Consider the following 21,300-nt stretch of genomic DNA (forward strand, 5'->3'; position numbering starts at 1 on the left):
ACTTGGGTTAGCGATTGAAATTTAAGGGAATAAAGAAATGCACGTGTAATCTCATAATAATGATTTGCCAAGGGCTCTATTGTTGCCATACCATCAGGTCTTAAGCCATCTATGTGAGATAAATTTGTGGGCTCAAGATGGTATGGAATGTGGACTGCTTTTGAACTTTGATTTATTCCATGATCTGAGTTATTCTGGTGTCGTCCTTGACTATATACCAGTCCAGGTACACGGGATGAGCCGTATTTTAATTATTTAAAATATACTCGGGCTGGGCCTAAAATAATTTTTTAAATACCCGTTTCAGGCCTGAAATTTTTCATATCTTAGAATTAAATATTTTAAATCGCTATTATTAGCTATAAAAATTAAAAATAATATATTGCAAATATCCAGGCCGGGCCTAAAAATATAAAGACCGGGCATGCCGAAAAAATATTATAAAAAAGAATCCGTTCCATGCCGTGCAAATGATACCTGTATACAATTTAGGCCATACTTACCCTTTGAATCAACTATTTGCATTTGATACAAGCATGTGTAAAGCACATTTTAAAAATGTAGATGGGGGTTGGATATTTTTAGTGGACTGTCCACTAAAAAAATTACTACCGTAGAACACAAATTCTACATAATTATATTCTTAAATGTCTCAATCTAATAAATAAATTTCGCTTAATATTGAACTCATCCTTAGCCGTCTTGAGCCTGAATCAATTTTTGACTCAAAAACTAGCTGAGTTTAGGGCTAAGTCAGCTCCGTGTAGTTGGTAGAACGACTTGAGGTGCAATTAACAAAAATTATGCCATTATTTAGAGCCTTAATTGCACCTAACTGCACTTCTATCCGGACATCAGCAGAATGAACTGTTCGTGAGTATGAGCAAAATAAGGAAAGTGTGAAATTTTGATGCTGGCAGAACGACTTGAGGTGCAATTAACAAAAGTTACACAAATATTTAGAGTCTTAATTGCGCCTAATTGCACTTCTATCCGGACATCAGCAGAATGAACCGTTCGTGAGTTATGAGCAAAATAAGAAAATGTTGGCACTTTGCCAAAACCGAAAATAAAAGAGATCCTTTTTTGAAACTTAACAATAATGTAGTATTTGATTTACTCTTTAATATTTTCAAACCCGGATATCCGTAAGTTTAACCGTAACCAAGCTATACCTATTTAAATAACGTGAAGTTGGCAGAACGACTTGAGGTGCAATTAACAAAAATTATGCCATTATTTAGAGCCTTAATTGCACCTAATTGCACTTCTATCCGGACATCAGCAGAATCAACCGCTCGTGAGTTATGAGCAAAATAAGAAAGTGTTGGCACTTTGCCAAAACCGAAAATAAATTAGATTACCTTTTGAAACTTGGCAATTAATTAGTTTACAATTTGTGCTTTAATATTCAAAAAAATGGATATCCGTATCATACACCGCAAACGAATAATATTTATTTATCTGAGAAGAGTGAAGTAGGCGGAATTATTTATAAAAAGTGAGGTGCAATTAGGGATACTTATGCCAATGTGCAGCCGTTTTAATTGAACATTAAGAATCTATAAACGGCATATCAGCAGAATCAACGGTTAGTGAGTTATGAGCAAAATAAGAAAGTGTTGGCACTTCCAAAACCGAAAATAAATTAGATTACCTTTTGAAACTTGGCAATTATTTAGTATTCAATTTGTGCTTTAATATTCTCAAAATGGGATATCCGTATCATTAACCGCAAGCGAGTAATATTTGCTTATTTGAGAAGCGGAATTATTTATAAAAAGTAAGGTGCAATTAGCGTAACACATGCCAATGTGTAGCCCTTTTATTGAACATTAAGAATCTTTAAACGACATATCAGCAGAATTAACGAGTAGTGAGTTATGAGCAAAATAATAAAGTGTTAGCACTTTGACAAAACCGAAAAAAATTAAGAATGACTTTTGAAACATGGCAATTATTTAGTATTCAATTTGTGCTTTAATATTCTCAAAACGGGATATGCGTATCATTAACCATAACCAAGTTATATTTATTCGGAAAAAGGCGGAATTCTTTGTAAATGTGAGGTGCAATTAGCGATACTTATGCCAGTGTGTAGCCCTTTAATTTAACATTAAGAATCTTTAAACGGCATATCAGCAGAATTAACGGCTAGTGAGTTATGAGCAAAATAAGAAAGTGTTGGCACTTTGCCAAAACCGAAAATAAATTAGATTACCTTTTGAAATTTGGCAATTATTTAGTATTCAATTTGTGCTTTAATATTCTCAAAACGAGATATCCGTATCATTAACCGCAACCGAGTTATATTTATTTATTTGAGAAGCGGAAATAAGCGGAATTCTTTGTAAATGTGAGGTGTAATTAGCGATACATATGCCAATGTGTAGCCCTTTAATTGAACATTAAAAATCTTTAAACGGCATATCAGCAGAATTAACGGCTAATGAGTTTTGAGCAAAATAAAAAAATGTTGGCACTTTGCCACAACCGAAAAAAATTAAGAATAACTTTCGAAACTTGATATTTAGTATTCAATTTGTGCTTTAATATTCTCAAAACGGGATATCCGTGTCATTAACCGTAACCGAGTTATATTTATTTATTTGAGAAGCGGAAATAAGCGGAATTCTTTGTAAATGTGAGGTGCAATTAGCGATACATATTCCAATGTGTAGCCCTTTAATTGAACATTAAGAATCTTTAAACGGCATATCATCAGAATTAACGGCTAGTGAGTTATGAGCAAATTGTTGACACTTTGCCAAAACTGAAAATCAATAAGAATAACTTACAAAACGAATCTTCTAATTTATAGTTCTTTACGTAAACTTATTACAATTTTTATTGCTTGTTCTTCAATTACTTAGTTTACAATTTGTGCTTTAATATTCTCAAAACGGGATATCATTATCATTAATAGTAACCGAGTTATATATATTTAATTGAGAAGCGGAAATAAGCGGAATTCTTTGTAAATGTGAGGTGCAATTAGCGATACTTATGCCAATGTGTAGCCCTTTAATTGAACATTAAGAATCTTTAAACGGCATATCAGCAGAATTAACAACTAGTGAGTATGAGCAAAATAAGAAAGTGTTGGCACTTTGCCAAAACCGAAAAAAATTAAGAATAACTTTCGCAACTTGGCAATTATTTAGTATTCAATTTGTGCTTTAATATTCTCAAAACGGGATATCCTTATCATTAACCGTAACCGAGTTATATTTATTTATTTGAGAAGCGGAAATAAGCGAAATTCTTTGTAAATGTGAGGTGCAATTAGCGATACTTATGCCAGTGTGTAGCCCTTTAATTGAACATTAAGAATCTATAAACGGCATATCAGCAGAATTAACGGCTAGTGAGTTATGAGCAAAATAAGAAAGTGTTGGCACTTGGTCATCATATTGATAGGCTCCTGAAAAAAATATAGGCCTTCCATGCCCCATATTCATGATATAATTTGAACCCCATCTATACAAAAACCTCAAAATCTCAAATATTCCCAACTGAAAATAGTAGAATATTGATTTTTGGTAACGCTAAAATTGATGTCATCCCCTTCAACAATATGTATGGACTGAAATTTCGGTATATTTCCTAGATTATATGTTCAGCTCTATACCTTGTAAATAATGTATGAAAATGTTATGATCCCAGTTATATACAAGGGAGATATATATTGAACTTTTTCTCAATATCAAAAATTTTGGTGCTTCTGGCAATAGGACGCGACTGCTATATCTGCTCTTAGAATTTATTTCCAAATATAGTGAAAGGTTAATTTTTTAAATATTTTAATCTAAAGTATTTTAGATGCTTCTTATTCGCTCATACTATATGGAAAAGGTATAAAAACTTGAAATAATTATAATCATTAATATTTTTTAATATTTAATTTAGGTATCATGTAGATTGGCCTAACACTAATAACTAGCTCGAGGGATTCAATCATGTGCTTAAACCTAAAATACTTTAGTGAAATTCAAACGCTATATATCTCATACAAATTCATATAAATAATATATAATCTTAGATAGCCTGGGTGATCTTTAGTAATAGCGTAACTTAAACGCTTAAATTTACATAAATTATAATTAAAACGACATCATGACTGACTAAATAAATATAAATACCGCAATTATAACAAATTATTCTTTATTATTGTGATTAATATAATCTACATTGTTCGCATTATGTAAATATATATTATATCTTACCTATGAAATTTTTGGCGAATTAATTAATAAAGCTACATACAAAAGTCATAAAGGCCAATGTACCCATTTAAATTTTATATGGTATCAGTGATAAATAATAAAATATGTGTGTCGCTGCCTAGATTTTCAAATTATAAAAATTTAATAGTTAATAAGAAAATAATGGCAAAAGATGTATGTCGTTATTCTTGATTTTGTCTTAGTTGTGACGCCATTTTTTATTTAGCTATTAATATTTTAATTTTGGCTGCTAAACTGATTAAAGTACTTTTAACGGAGGACAGATGAATAATAGAAATTTTAACTATTCTTAATTTCTAAATTTAAAATTTGAGGTTTAACTCGGTTACTATTAGTGATACGGATATCCCGTTTTGAGAATATTAAAGCACAAATTGTAAACTAAGTAATTGAAGAACAAGCAATAAGGTTTGTAATAAGTTTACGTAAAAAACTATAAATTAGAAGATTCGTTTCGAAAGTTATTCTTAATTTTTTACGATTTTGGCAAAGTGCCAACACTTTCTTATTTTGCTCATAACACATTAGCCGTTAATTCTGCTGATATGCTGTTTAAAGATTCTTAATTTTCAATTAAAGGGCTACACATTGGCATAAGTTTCGCTAATTGCACCTCACATTTACAAAAATTTCCGCTTATCTCCGCTTCGCAAATAAATAAATATAACTCGGTTACGGTTAATGATACGGATATCCCGTTTTGAGAATATTAAAGCACAAATTGAATACTAAATAATTGCCAAGTTTCGAAAGTTATTCTTAATTTTATTCGGTTTTGGCAGTGCCAACACTTTCTTATTTTGCTCATAACTCACTAGCCGTTAATTCTGCTGATATGCCGTTTAAAGATTCTTAATGTTCAATTAAAGGGCTACACATTGGCATATGTATCGCTAATTGCACCTCACATTTACAAAAAATTCCGCTTATTTCCGCTTCTCAAATAAATAAATATAACTCGGTTACAGTTAATGATACGGATATCCCGTTTTACGAATATTAAAGCACAAATTGAATACTAAATAATTGCTAAGTTTCGAAAGTTATTCTTAATTTTTTTCGGTTTTAGCAAAGTGCCAACACTTTCTTATTTTTCTCATAACTCACTAGCCGTTAATTCTGCTGATATGCCGTTTAAAGATTCTTAATGTTCAATTAAAGGGCTACACACTGGCATGAGTATCGCTAATTGCACCTCACATTTACAAAGAATTCCGCTTATTTCCGCTTCTCAAATAAATAAATATAACTCGGTTACGGTTAATGATACGGATATCCCATTTTACGAATATTAAAGCACAAATTGAATACTAAATAATTGCTAAGTTTCGAAAGTTATTCTTAATTTTTTTCGGTTTTAGCAAAGTGCCAACACTTTCTTATTTTGCTCATAACTCACTAGCCGTTAATTCTGCTGATATGCCGTTTAAAGATTCTTAATGTTCAATTAAAGGGCTACACACTGGCATAAGTATCGCTAATTGCACCTCACATTTACAAAGAATTCCGCTTATTTCCGCTTCTCAAATAAATAAATATAACTCGGTTACGGTTAATGATAAGGATATCCCGTTTTGAGAATATTAAAGCACTAATTGAATACTAATTAATTGCCAAGTTTCAAAAGGTAATCTAATTTATTTTAGGTTTTGGCAAAGTGCCAACACTTTCTTATTTTGCTCATAACTCATGAGCTGTTGATTCTGCTGATGTCCGGATAGAAGTGCAATTAGGTGCAATTAAGGCTCTAAATAATTGCATAATTTTTGTTTATTGCACCTCAAGTCGTTCTGCCAACTTCACGTTTTTTAAATAGGTATAGCTCGGTTACGGTTATACATACGGATATCCGGGTTTGAGAATATTAAAGAGTAAATCAAATACTACATTATGGTTAAGTTTCAAAAAAGGATCTCTTTTATTTTCGGTTTTGGCAAAGTGCCAACACTTTCTTATTTTGCTCATAACTCACGAACGGTTCATTCTGCTGATGTCCGGATAGAAGTGCAATTAAGACTCTAAATAATGGCATAACTTTTGTTAATTGCACCTCAAGTCGTTCTACCAGCATCAAAATTTCACACTTTGCTTATTTTGCTCATAACTCACGAACGGTTCATTCTACTGATGTCCGGATAGAAGTGCAATTAGGTGCAATTAAGGCTCTAAAAATGGCATAATTTTTGTTAATTGCACCTCAAGTCGTTCTGCCAACTTCACGGAGCTGGCTAAGCCTGCTTGGCTCAGCTGTTTAATAACACTAATCACAAATAAATAAATTTCAGCTCAAAAGTTGGCATGAGCTGACTCATGGCTCAATAAACCGGCTTGAGCCTGAGGAATTTTTTTCTCAAAAACGGCCTGAGTTTAGGGGTAATCTACCTTGGCTCAGCCATTTAACAACACTAATCTCAAATAAAATAAATTTCGGCTTAAAAAACGGCTTGAGCCAACTCCTTAGCCAGTTTGAGTAGTCGACTCGAACCAGCCGACCAATATGGCTCAATGAGCTGGCTTGAACCTGAGTCAATTTTCGACTCAAAAACTAGATGAGTTTAGGTCTAAGCTAGCTTGACTCAGCCATTTGACAACTCTTAAATAAATAAATTTCAGCTCAAAAATCGGCTTGAGCCTGAGCCGAATTTTCAGCTCAAAATTGACTGAGTTTTTGGCTTAGCCGGCTTGGCTCAGCCGTTTAACAACACTAGGACTGAACTAGGAAGAAATTGCTGTTATTTTTCATTGCATGATAAAGGTCTGATTTAAACCAACTCTTGCTTACTCAATAGACAATAAGTTATAAAATACCCTTAAAACATTTCGCGTTTATGATATAAGAACTTATGTGGGTAAATTATTGAATGTTATTTATTTAAATTGCATTTAAAATTTCTATCAACTATAGATAACAAGATTGGACGGAGATATATTAGATGATTAAATTATACTTTGTAATCATAATTTTATATACAAATAAAAATTACCAATAGAATTTTTGGTTAACTCTAAACCAAGGATCCGAACCTAAACCAATACAGGTTCGAGTTCAGATAAAAATAACGGTTCAGGGTTCTGGTTGTTTTAAAAATAATTCGAAAAAAACGGGTTTGAACTCTTATATACAATCTACACACTTACATTAGATTTATATATAGAGAAGCCAGCAGTTTACATGAGGGGGGGGGGGTAGAGGCAGTTTGCTTCCCAAATTTTTTGAAGAATAGTAGGTATTTAAGAGAGTAGGCTTCTAATAGGGGGTAAGGGGAAGACATCTAATTGGGGTTGCGTTAAATGATTACATTTTAAAATGTAGGGCAAAATATATTGCTGTAAAAATTTGTTTAATTATTGAATTATAGACCTATTCTAATATACATGTGTCACTAAACATCAACCAAACTCTATATTTCATATAAACATAGTCCATTTAAAATAAAAAGTTTCCCGGTTAACAGGAATTTATTATTTTTTTGTTAAAATTTATATCATATGTTGTAATTGTGGTAACATGCAAATTTACAAGATTAAGAAAAACGCCAGACAGGCAAATTACTTTTAAACAAAATTACGAAGCCGAAAGATATTCAAATCTACTCAAGAAAAAAGAATTAAATTTCGATACAAATTGAGACTATGCAAATGTTGATTAAAGAAAAAGGATATATAATGGAAAAATTATGATGCGAAAGATGATGATTAAATTATTATTTTTAACTTAAATTTACTTTTAATTTTCTTTTTTTATATTAATTTTAATTTTTCTTTTATTTTGATTATGTTTTTCACTTTGTATTTAATTATATTTATTATTATTTAATAAAGGATTCAACTATAATTTTAGTATATATTTCTTTTTATATTTAAGTTTTGATTTCCAATGTCAAATCTCGCTTTCTTGACATCATAATACCATCAAATTTATTATAATACAAGAACAAGACCAACACAAATACTTTTTATAAATAATATCTAATTTAAAAATTATTTATAACAAATCAACTTAATTTGAATATTTACTTACTTAGGAAAATAGTGATGAGCTGTATACAATTAAAATATTTTATAGATTTGCTTCATTCAAAATTACTTTTATATGGGTAATATATATTTACTAGCTAATAACCCGTTAAGAATGACGGGGTTGAGGGGAATTAGTTAGTTTATGTATATGGTACTAAATATGCTTTATTTTAAAATTTAGTAGAAAAAGTGGTAAAATTGTTGCAATGTCGTGAGCATTAAGGGTATTAGAAATATCAAAATTTAAATTTGTGATAGTAATCATATTGGGTAAAATTAAAAATAGAGATGCTTCAAAATTTTTGAATTTTAAATATGGGCTAGACATTGCCTTCAGAATTTTGTTTTGCAGACACAGCTAGGCCTGATCAAAAAACCACGTCCCATGCAACTTTCCTAAAATTTTGCCATTTATTTCTATTGTAATTTAATAATAATGTCTTAAATTTAATTTTATATTTAGAATAAAATTTAAATTTGTGATAGAAATCATATTGAATAAAATTTAAAATAGAGATGCTTGGAAATTTTTTAATTTTAAATATGGGGTAGACATTGGCCTGAAATTTCTTTTTGCAGCCCAGGCCTGGTCAAAAAACCAAGTCCCATGCAACTTTCATAAAATTTTGCCATTTATTTCTATTGTAATTTAATAACAATGTGTTAAATTTAATTTTATATTCCATTTATTTCTATTGTAATTTAATAACAACATCATAAATTTAATTTTATATTTAGAATAAAATTTAAATTTGTGATAGAAATCATATTGGGTAAAATTTAAAATAGATATGTTTGAAATATTTTAATTTTAAATATGGACCAGACATTGGCCTGAAATTTTGATTCTCAAACCTGGCCAACCCATAATAATTTTGTAATTTTTTCCCAAGGCTGGAGATAGGTAAATCTTTGAAAACCATATTGTTGGGAAAATTTTCTCAAGCCCGCCAAAGACCATAATAATTTTGTCAGTTGAGAACTGAAATAAAATATATAAAAGTCATAATTCATTTAAAAATAAAATCAGAATATGAAAGTTGCATGGGCTTGGTTTTTTAATCAGGCCTGGCGATTTCTGCAAAAAAAAATTTTCAGGCCAATGTATAACCCATATTTAAAATTAAAAATTTTTCAAGCATTTCTATTTTATATTTTACACAATATGATTTCTATCACAAATTTAAATTTTATTCAAAATATAAAATTAAATTTAAGACATTCAATAAAAATAAATGGCAAAATTTTATGAAATTTGCATGGGACTTGGTTTTTTGATCAGGCCTTATGTCTGCAAAAAAAATTTTCAGGCCAATGTATAACCCATATTTAAATTCAAAAATCTTAAAGCATCTCTATTTAAAATTTTATCCAATATGATTTCCATCTCAAATTTAAATTTTGATATTTTTAATACATGCTCACGGTATACATTGCAACAATTTTACCTCTTTTTCTCCTAAATTTTAATATTTATATAAAATTTATTAATAAAGTATATTTAATACCATACACACAAACTAAATAATTACCCTTCAACCCCGTCAGCTAGTATGGTAATAAACGGCAGAATTTAAAAAATATCAGCTATTAATTAATATATATATAATTAATATTTTCAATTTAATTATATTCAAGTTGGTGCACGCTCAAAACATGCGACTTTGAAACGGGAGGTTTGTGAGAGCAAAAAAAATAACATTAAACACTATATCTCCTTAAATTATAAATACATTAGGAAGATACGAAAACGATCATGTTTTGATTAGGAGATTATATATATTAGATTGTTGAAGAAAACTCTCTAGGTTAACTTGATTTGTAGACACTATATAACATTAGCCAATTTATATAAATCGGGAAATAGATTACTCATATTTTTCCAATCGTTTAAGATTATAATAACTAACAGTACCGTCATTGGGTTGGGCATAGGGGCTCGAGGGGCCTCATGGAAAATTTGAAATTTTCTTATACCTAAAAAATAAGGTCATAAAAATTTTAGCTAAAAAAGATCATTTTGAAAGTAATTAAAAATTGAGCCCCCTGATATTTTAAAAGTTAATGGCCCCTGTTATTTATTGAAAATATTTATATTCTCTAATCGTTCTAATAGATTTTATTTATATATCTTTTTTTTAAAGAAAACTTTCTGATAAAGCATCTTTAGGTGTAGATCCATTTGTTGATGTTGATTTTTTCACTAGAATCTTCTTGTTTTATAGCAATTATTTTAATAGTATCCCAATCTTCAACTTTACATTTAGGTGTATTATAATATTTTATGTAAATAATATATATATTTATTAAATTCAATTAATCCCTAGGCATTCATAGGCGTTTTTAAAATTTAAATATTAAAAATATATATATTTTTAAAAATGGGATTTTATTATACAAAGATGTATAAAAATTGTGACTGAAACTTACAATCAAAATTGATAAATAATAATCTTTAAAACAATTGAAATAAATTAGAATTTAGTAGTAATAAGAATAAAATCATGAAGTCCTAGCCTGTTCACAAGCATTTTTAGCGGATTGGTTCAAGTTCGGATAGGAAATCATTTAAGGTTCAGGTTCGATAAAAAATATCAGTTTAAAGGTTTGATTCAGTTTCGTTTTGGATCCCTACTTCAAACTTTGTTCTTCTTATTGTCCTATTAAGTATAAAATTATTTGTCGAACTCTATACATAATAGCTACCCTGTATTAAGAAAAAATAATTAATAAATCTTCATTAATTGTTTTTAAACCAGAATCTAGCCATTTCATTCCTTAACTTATACCTTTAGGACCCTTAACCGAACTCACATATTAAAAGGTTCTAAACTCTGATATATATCACAAAATTAGCTTATTTATGACATGTAATCAAATATTTAGTGGTATACGAAAAATCGGAGAAACAGTTCCAACACTTCTATATTAATCCAGTATAAATTTTATAATAATTATATTGCACAATTTTTTATTAGCAAAGAAAATATTATATCTATCACAGAAAAAAATAAATTTTTTATAAATAATGTTTGTTGCCTTATATCCTGAATTTATCAACCTTTGGCAAAATAAAGATGCAAGTAAATTTCGCATGAATAAATTAGATTTTTATAAATAAATTGTAAATATAAAAATAAAACTCTTCTTATTTAGGTCAGAATTTGCCTTAACCCCATGTATGAACTAGTCTCCATATATCGAATCTTTTTCCAAGATATTTTCATTATTGCACAGTTCCTTTTGAGGGACTTTTGTAATTTATGTTTATATTTTTGTAATAACATTGTATAATAAACAAATTGTTATTTTGTTTTAGGATATAATTTACTCAACTATATGTTAATTGATTGATATTATTGTTAATGTATTTTCGATCAATATATATACATATAATTGTAAAAGTATCATCATAATTATATTTTGCTAAAATAAAATTCTATTTTATTCTTATTAAACCTTTATATCTTAAACGCCACATATTCAATCATAATTTATAGGATAGGAATTAAAAAAATTTTAGAATTTTAAATATAATAGATTTTATGATGTTAGAAACGCTTAAATATAGCCAATGTCATCAAAAAAAAACTTTGTAAACCTTTAACCAAATTCTCCTGCGAATTAAGATTTTTGTGGCCTCTCTTTCCATTGTTATTGTCATGTCTATTAGATTCTGAGGAGTATTTACGACAAAGAGCAGTCCTTCGTTCTGTTCCTCCGAATCTTCTAAAATATAAATGATCATATATTAAATTGAATATTTTCATTATAATAATGGATGGCGCAAAGTAGTGTATTAGGGGTTTTTATACAGGGTTTTCCATTCAAAAAAGGAAATGTCCTTATCAAAAATGGAAAAAGTCCAATCAAAATGGGGAGATTATCAAAAAAGGAAAAAGTTCAATTAAAAAAGAAAGAGGTCCGATCAAAAAAGAAAGAGTACCAAAGACTAGAAAGATTCAATCAAAAAAGAGAAAGCCTCTATCTAATAAAGAGGGGAAAAGAAAATTGCCATTGAAAAGGGAAAATCGTTTGTTATTATATATTTTTTTAAAGAATTTGTTGTTGTCGTTTTAATAATCCTGGTAATTTTTTTTGGGAGGGGGGTGGGGTGGGTGGGGTGGGGGTGGTAGTATGGATAACAAGGGGAAGGTAAAGGGGTGGAAGGTAATATCATCATTTGTCTGAGCGAGAGGAGGTATTTATAAATGATTGGCCTGATATGGACTAGGATTAGTGTCATAATTTTTTTTAACTTAATTTTGCCAAAACTGGGTTCATTTCTATTCTCATCCTTCCTAATAATTTTTTGCTAGGTTTTCTCTCTCAAAAATATTCCGCACATCCATCTAATCATCCTCTCTTTCCAATTTAGCTACGTGAGTCATTTCCATTGCCCATGATTTAGTGAGATATTTTTATTTGTTAGAATATACCATTGGAATATACATATTTTTGAACTTCTTCCACGCTTGTCTGACTCTTACAATAATAGCAGAATTTTTCCATCTGCGTTTAGTCTGTTACTAATGACAAAACTTTTCCACTTCCCAGAGTCGATCCATTGCTAATAAATAAACAAAGTTTCCACATTTTATAGGCTCTTAGTTATGTTACATTATTTAAAGAATTATTTTGATTTTTCACTTTTTTCTAAAAATTTTGAATTATAGTCAATTTAAAAAATTATTAACTTATACTTATTTTTCACATTACTGTTTATAATGATATCTTATATACATACATTTTAGGGAGATAATAGCTAAAATATTCACGAGAACTGACAAATTTCCGAAGGAGGGAGGGTTCTCCTCCCTCCGTCCCCTTTAAGTATTATAATTTAATATTGGGTTGGGAAGTTTATTAGCGACCCGTTTGTCAATTTTGAAGCACAGTCCTAGTCGCACCCGTTCTTATTATTGGGTCCAATATATCCACCACCAAATTTTTATTTATAACTGAGCTCTACCCAATAATCGTAATTAAAAATAAAGCTAAGGCTGTGCCAGAACATTTGAGGACAGTAGCATATGTAATGTATATAGATAGCTAGCCAAAAATCAAGCTTTACAAAGTATCATTTTTCAAGCAAAAAAATTTTATCTGTTTTTTAATAAGGACTATCATACGTTCTTTTTCGAAGACTCAAACCCGAGAACGATATTATAGTGTAGTTTCAGTCTAAAAAAGGCGCATTAGCTTGCTTTATCCAAATCCCAGAGATTATTTTAGTTATCTCTTATTGTAAATCTCAATAATATTATATAGAAATAAAACTTATTTATATATATACACATATGCAGATTATAAATAACAGACCTATACAGCTCAAACTTTAATCAGGGCCAGATTTTCTTTGTTTGTTTTTAAGAACACAACCCGGATTTATCATATAATAATTTTGTGGCCCGGATTTTTAAAATTTAATTATTTTAAATAATTTTGGTTGTCATTTATTGAAAATATGAACCACAAATGAATATTAAATGATTTATTTTATTATAAGATTTTTCAACTGGTCAATTGATACATTTAAATTTATTTATAAAAATCGTTAAATATTTTGGGATCCCGGCCCGAGTTTGTAAATTGTTTTATTCTTTGAACCCGGCCTAGATTTTAAAAATTATACTATTATACGGTCCGTGCCGAACTAACTGGGTGGGGTTGCTTTTAACTTTGACCAAACACTCGTAATAACTATTTTAAATGGGGATGGGAGGGTGGACTTCCTGTGTCATGGTCATAACTATTGTTGTAAACATTTCTAAAACGAACGCGTTCAACGTTCATTGACAAAAATCGAACGCGTTCACGTTCAATTTCAAAAAAAGGAACGCGTTCATCGTTCACTTTCCTGAACTCCTTAACGTTCGTTCACTTTCATGAACGCCTTCACGTTCGTTAAAAATTTTATTAAAATTTAATTTAATATAAATAAATGTCTTATATTTTTTAACACAATATATTAGACATGTTAAAAAATAATATAGTTTCATTTTAATAATATAATTAATTACAATATAATATAGCATTTTTATTTATGAAAAATTTTTCTTATTGATTTTTATTAACAATTGTTTTAAAAATTTTCAGCTGATAGACAGGAACGCTTAGCAGTTAATACGGCATTAGCTATACTAAAAACGCGATCTACAGGGGCAGATGAGGGAATTGCAGTATTATACTCAATAAACAACTCTTTTAAAGTGGGGAATTTATTAAAAACATTTAATGTTTTGTCCTTAGAAAAAAGTGAGATAAGTTATCCTCCTCCAATCCATCCTCTACTTCCCCGTCAAAAAATCTCGAAATTAACAGTACCTATATTATCATTTCTAGGGTTTTCACTGCATTTTTTCAACAACGCTATAAGTTTATTTTTTATAAGTTCGTTCTGTGGAAGTTATATCCATGGCCATTGAAGCTTGATGGATATATGATTGGAGAAAGAACTTATTGATCTTCATATATATGTTCAAATCTTTAAAAAAAATATATAGGGGAAATGTGCCATAAATGGCTATGTTTGATGACTGGCCACCACCCTTTAACTTTTTATCTATTAGACCGATTTCTCTCAAAATTGGTCAAAATGTGTATATTTATGATATGTACCTTACCTAAGTTCATTTGATCTTCATATATATATGTTCAAATCTTTAAAAAAAAATATATATATAGGGGAAATGTGATAAATGGCCATGTTTGAACACTGGCCACCACCCTTTAACTTTTTATCTATTGGACCGATTTCTCTCAAAATTGGTCAAAATGTGTTTATTTATGATATGTACCTTACCTAAGTTCATTTGATCTTCATATATATAAGTTCAAATCCTTAAAAAAAATTTGTATAATTAATTTGATCGCGATAGGTTTAATACCTTTTATTAATCCCATTTAATACTTCGTTCAATGGTTGACTATATTTTAGGCCACTATTTTTTTTTAATTTTAAAATAACTATCGTTATTGTTGGCGTCAAGTAGTCCAAGTGCATTTTTTCTTCAAATTTAATGGTTTTACTTAATTATTAGAATCAAATGTCGTTTTAAATTGGAACTTGAAGATTTTGAAACTTATATAATTTTTGAGCACATTTTACATTTGGTAAGTATTGCATTAGTTTCTTCAATATAGGATGTTACTGTAAAATATTTATCGATTTGGGCCATGGTATTAATTCATCTGATTTTGAATTTTCAGAATCAGATGATGATGATGAAATTATAATATCCATGCTTATGCCAATCTATTATATTAAAATATAAACAATAATATTCAAAAGAATAAACTATAATAATGGCTTGTTAAAAAATTGAAATGTGAAAAAGGTAAAACAGCTGATTATAAGACTTTTTTTCTTAAAAAATTTGGATTAATATTAAATTTATCAAATAAATAAAAATAAAAAGTATTTTTAAAATAAAGAACGTCAAATTCGAACACGTTCGTCAAAAAGAACGAGTTCACGTTCAAATTTCATCATATATAAAAGGAACGCCATTCATCATATTTTTCAAAAAAACGAACTTCTTTCACTAATCAAATGACAAGAGTTTACTATCATAATTTTAGATTATAAATAAAGGAATATTTCGTAATCATATATATGAATGACATAGAGACTTATAATATGCATAGAATGATCACTATAAAAAAATTGATCAATTAGAAATCAAAATAATTTGCTCTATTTTTTTAAAAAGACGCAAAAATATGGGGAAAGAAAGCAGATATCTTTGAGAGACGGTACTCAAATATACCCCCCCCCCTTCACATAGATAGTATCAGCCTTTAACAATGAAAATATTTAACCTTTTCGCGCCCAGCGAGATCATTTGTCATCAAAATTTTTAACAATTAATTCTTATATTTAAAGAACAAATGGTTGCTACTTAGATGCATGAATTTACAAAACAATACTTATTATATCATATTTTATCATTAACCTGTCAAAATCATAATTTTATTATATCAAAATACAAGTTACGCGCCAAAATTTTTACACTTTTACATCGATAACCATTCGATATAAATATATATAAATCAAAGGCATATAATGTTTTTATAATAGAATATTACTAGTATTTCATATTTAGTAAAAAAAAAATAACAATAACTATTATCTATATTATTTTTTGAAGGAAATCCAAATTGGTAACATTGGGATTTTATAATATAATTTTTTCTATAAATTTTTTAAAATTAAATATGGGAAATATGATATAGTAAGAATTGAATATAGGTTATTTTCCATTTAGAAAGCCACATTTGCAAAAAGTTAAGAAAGTAGGAATTTTTTTTATTATACTTTTTTAAAAATTTTTATAAGACCTCAACACATATTATACCAGAGGGAGATGGATTTAAACAATATATTATAAAATCGTATAAATGGGGAATTAAAATTTTTGCTTTATGTGGATCATCTGGAACGCTATATGATTTCGAAATATATTTAGGAAAATCCACAAATATAAAAAAAAACTTTGAAGGGAATTAGCGGAAATATCGTTATACGACTATTAGAAACTGTTTCCCAACATAAAAATCATAGAATTTGCATGGATAACTTTTCTTAGTATAATTTAACAGTCAAAGATAATGGCTTTATCATGTTAGGGACCCTTATATCTAATTGATTATCGGGATGCCACCTGTATGATGATAGAATCCTAAAGAAAAAAGGAAGAGGGTCCCTTGATTATAAAGTAGATTTTAATAATAATATTATAATTTGCAAATGGTTTGATAACAAATCGATTATCACCATATCATCATTTATGGGAATAAATCCAATATCAAGAACATGATGGTCGGTATCTGAAAACTCTTTTTTCTCAATGTTAAAATTCCGGTCATAATTCAAGATTATAACGGTGGTATGGGCGGGGTGGATCTCCATGATATGTTAATTGAACTATACAGAACTGACATAAAACGGAAGCGTTTTTATATGCGAGTTTTCTTTCATTTATTAGATTTCTGTTGTAGTAAATTAACATGTATCTCTTTTAGGATTTAAAGCTCCGATAGCTAAAGGATTGATTATGGTTGGAAAGGAAAATGATGAAAAAGAAAGTAGACCTGAGGTAAAGTAGGGATTGATTTTGGTTTATATTTTGGGTTGTAGAGAGAAATAATAATATTGATTCTGTCATATATTAGCGTGTGTATAAAAATAATATCGATTTTTTTTCCATATATTAGCCATTGTAGAAAAATAATAGTTATATCGATTTTTTTTAACATGTTAGCTTTTGTAGAAAAATTATAATATAGGGTTATTGTTATTGTTTTTATATATTATTATTATTATTATTGTAATAATTATAGTGATAGTTTTTGTAATTTTTATTACTCGTTTTTTTTCTGAAAAATAAAATAAAATTAGTTTTCAGTTTTTGTTGGTTTAAAAAAAGAGAAGAAATTTTGCCGAACAAGAATTGGAAGGGGTCAAGTAAAAAATTAAAAGAAATAATTTCGTAAATTTATTAATTATAAAAGTGTAAGTATTAACTATAAAAGTGTGGTGGCCAAAAACTCGCGATCTTGGCGTTATCAGCTTACATTAGGATACCCGAGTTTTTCGGAATTTAAGTGATTGTGAGAAGCATTAGGTTACCCAAGTGTTTCGGGAGTTTAAGTGATTGTGAGAAAAATTAGGATACCCGAGTGTGTCGAAAGTTTAAGTGATTGTGAGAAACATTAGGTTACCCGAGTGTTTCGGAAGTTTAAGTGATTGTGAGAAACAATAGGTTACCCCAGTGTGTCGGAAGTTTAAGTGATTGTGAGAAAAATTAGGATACCCGAGTGTGTCGGAAGTTTAAGTGATTGTGAGGAACATTAGGATACCCGAGTGTGTCGGAAGTTTAAGTGATTGTTAGAGACATTATTTCACAGGTCAAATACAAGGAAGCTCTGCCCAAATTTTTACGAATATAAACTTGTTAGAAATTTGCTCAAATTTATACTAAATAAGGCAGTTACACGGAAGTGTTGCCCAAATTTTTGGAAATATTAACCTGTTAGAAATTCGCTTAAAATTTTATTAAATAACCAGTTACACGAAAGTGCTGCCCAAATTTTTGCAATTATAAATCTATTACAAAAGATTAACACGGATTTTGTCAAATATTAACCTATTAAGTGTGCATGTATATGTGCATCATTGGCATATTTATGCTACTTTATCTTACTTGTTGACACTACAAATAACCAAGATTTTTATTGAAATTAATCATAAATTTTTTGTAACGCCGGGATGAAAAGTTTAAAGTTTGTTAAATACTGGGAGATACAGTATAATATTTTTGGAGCGCTGGTTATACTATTAATATGGGTATGTATTTTAGTTTGGGGCAGGAGAATTAGGAGGAGTCGCAGCGTAAGAATAAAAGGACAAACATTGACCATTGAGGGACATAATGGAGAGGAGATGATGGGTAAAGTAACCTGGTTATCTGTTCAGGAGTTAATTAAGGGTTGGAAGGATAGTGATGTAAGTAGAAACTTATATGGTTCTGATAAACAAAATTTCGAGAATAATCAAGAGCTGCGATCGTATAGAGAGCCCAGAGAAAATTCTTGGGAAGAAGATTGGAGATAAGACATAATTTTGTGCCGCGAGAAAGAGGAGCAATGAGTTGTTATAATTGTGGTAAACCAGGTCATATGCTCAGAGATTGTCGCGAGGTAAAATGTTTTGGTTGTAGGAAGTTTGGACATATACCTCCTTATTGTCCAGGTAAGCAAGAGAGATTAAGATGTGCGGGTTGTGGTCGATTTGGGCATAATAAAGAGGAGTGCAATACGAGCAATTACAACAATAAAAGCGGTTTTCCCCAGAGAGAAATGGGTCCGAGTACTTCGAATGTGAGGACGATTGAGCGGGAGAAAGTTGAAGGAGTTCGGGCAGTAAATATCAAGAAAGGAAAGGAGAAAAATATGGGATGTTTTGGATACCGAAAGGAGGGACATGTGGCGATGGACTGTAAAAATTTGTGACTATATGATAGCGAAAAATCTGCAAGACGGGTCGGGGCGAGGCGATTGAAAAAGACAAAGGAGGAGTTTTATCAGAGAAAAACAAATAAAGAGGGATGTGTAAATATACTATAAGAGGGTCTATACGTGATTCTTGTCTGAGAGTGATGATAAATTTAGATGGGAGAATGGTTCCCATGTTGTTTGATACGAGAGCAGCCATTTCAGTAATTAGATATAATGGATATCAGAGTTTTTGGCCCGGTGAAATGATAGAGAATGAGGGGTTAAGAATAAGACAATTCGATGGGGCCCTGTTGGCTGCGATGGGTAGAGTGAAGATTGTAGCAACATTGGAGGAAAGAATTGAAATATTAGATTTATGGGTTATCAATCGGATAATAGAAGCGGTGTTGGGATTGGATTGGATAACTAAAATTGGTCCATGGTATAGTTTTTGGGGGTATTTTCATGGTGGGGTATATTCATACCAATAACGAGTGAGGAATATGCCGTTATGACATTAAGAGAGAATGAGTTGTCGGGAATTGAGACCCTGTTTAATGAGTGAGGGAACCAGAGAAGATAATTCAAGAAGCGAAACAAAGAAAAATAATTCAAGGAACGCAACAAGGAGCGATAATTCCAGGAGTGATAATTTAAGGAGCGAAACAAATCAAAATAATCCAAGGAGCGAAATCAGGAGAAACAATTCTAGGAGTGAAACAAGGAGCGATAATTCAAGGAGCGAAATAAGTAAAAATAATTCAAGGAGCGATAATTTAAAGAGCGAAATAAGGAAAAACAATTCTAGAAGCAAAACAAGGAATATAATTTAAGGAGTGAAACAAGGGAAGATAATTAGAGGAGTGAAACCAGGGGAGATAATTCGAGAAACAAAACAGGGATACGCAATTATAGGAACGAAGTAGGGGAAAGGAATTCTAGCAGAGAAATAAAGGAGAATAAAGTTAAAGAGAAAATAGATAAAAATTACCCGGGGCACGTTGGACCTGTTAAGGAGGGTCGTAATATTAGAAGAAAGGAGGAGGAAAGAGGAATTGGGAAAAGGGAGGTAGGACGGCAGCAAGAAAAGAGAAAGTGATGAATGCGAAGATGTCAGAAAATCGGGAAGTAATGAAGGATGGGACACTGCCCAGTGTAGAAGAGTTGATAACTAATGAGGAAGAGGTTAAAAGATAGTTGTGTTCCAAAATTCTGTGCGTTACAACGGATACCGATGGAGAAAGGAATTGGAACTGGAATTGATGGGTACAAAGAGGAATTGTTTGTCCTGTGGAATACAGTGGGGGCAACTCCACTTGTGCCGGTGAAGAAAGCCAATGGATAACTTCGTTTATGAGCAGATTTTCTAGTCACGTTGAATCCATGGGTTGTAGAGGTCAAATATCCGTTGCCAAGAATTGAAGAAATACTGGCCAATTTAAAGGGAAGCGTTCATTTTTCAAAAGTAGATTTTTCTAATGCGTATCTGCAATTACGTGTCAAACCGGAGATAAAGAAATTATTAACTATTACTACGCCTAAGGGATTGTTTGCATTTTGTAGATTACCTATCGGACTTAGTGTTTCAGCTCCTATTTTTCAGCGTACAATGGCTGCTGTTTTCCAGGGAATGGAAGGAGTTTTCTACTTGGATGATGTATTGGTGACGGGGAGAAATCCCGAATAACATGAACGTAGATTGGAAGAAGTGTTTCGAAGAATAAAGGAGAAGGGATTGAGAGCCAGCGCGGAGAAAAGTGTGTTGAGGGTTACCGAAGTGACTTATGAGCATAAGATCACGGGGAAGGAGGTGCGGCCTTTGGACAGAAATATGACAGGAATTAATAATATGATAAGACCTAATAATAAAACAGAGGTACAGGCCTTTTTGGGGATGGTAAATTATTATCATCGGTTCGTGGAAAACTTTGCGCAAATAGCAGTGCCCAATTGTTAAAGAAAGGGGGGAAATTTGATTCGACAGATGAGCAAGAGGAGTCCTTCAAAGAATTGAAATGTAGAATAGGAAAAG

The 21,300-nt window shown here is 30.3% G+C and overlaps 1 protein-coding gene across 1 annotated transcript; it reads left to right on the forward strand.

Moving 5' to 3' along the window:
- The first annotated feature begins 18,917 nt into the window (after positions 1-18,917).
- Positions 18,918-19,283, forward strand: LOC135924466 (uncharacterized). Its single transcript, XM_065459524.1, has one exon. It carries the CDS (start codon positions 18,918-18,920, stop codon positions 19,281-19,283), a length of 366 nt encoding a protein of 121 aa, XP_065315596.1.
- The last annotated feature ends 2,017 nt before the right edge of the window (positions 19,284-21,300 follow it).

Source organism: Gordionus sp. m RMFG-2023, chromosome 1 (genome assembly GCF_954871325.1).
Source record: "Gordionus sp. m RMFG-2023 chromosome 1, tfGorSpeb1-WG-v2, whole genome shotgun sequence".
Lineage (NCBI taxonomy): Eukaryota > Metazoa > Nematomorpha > Gordioida > Chordodea > Parachordodidae > Gordionus > Gordionus sp. m RMFG-2023.

Coding starts and splice junctions, on each gene's coding strand:
- LOC135924466 (XM_065459524.1), top strand. CDS start 18,918: ATGAGTTGTTATAATTGTGGTAAACCAGGTCATATGCTCAGAGATTGT.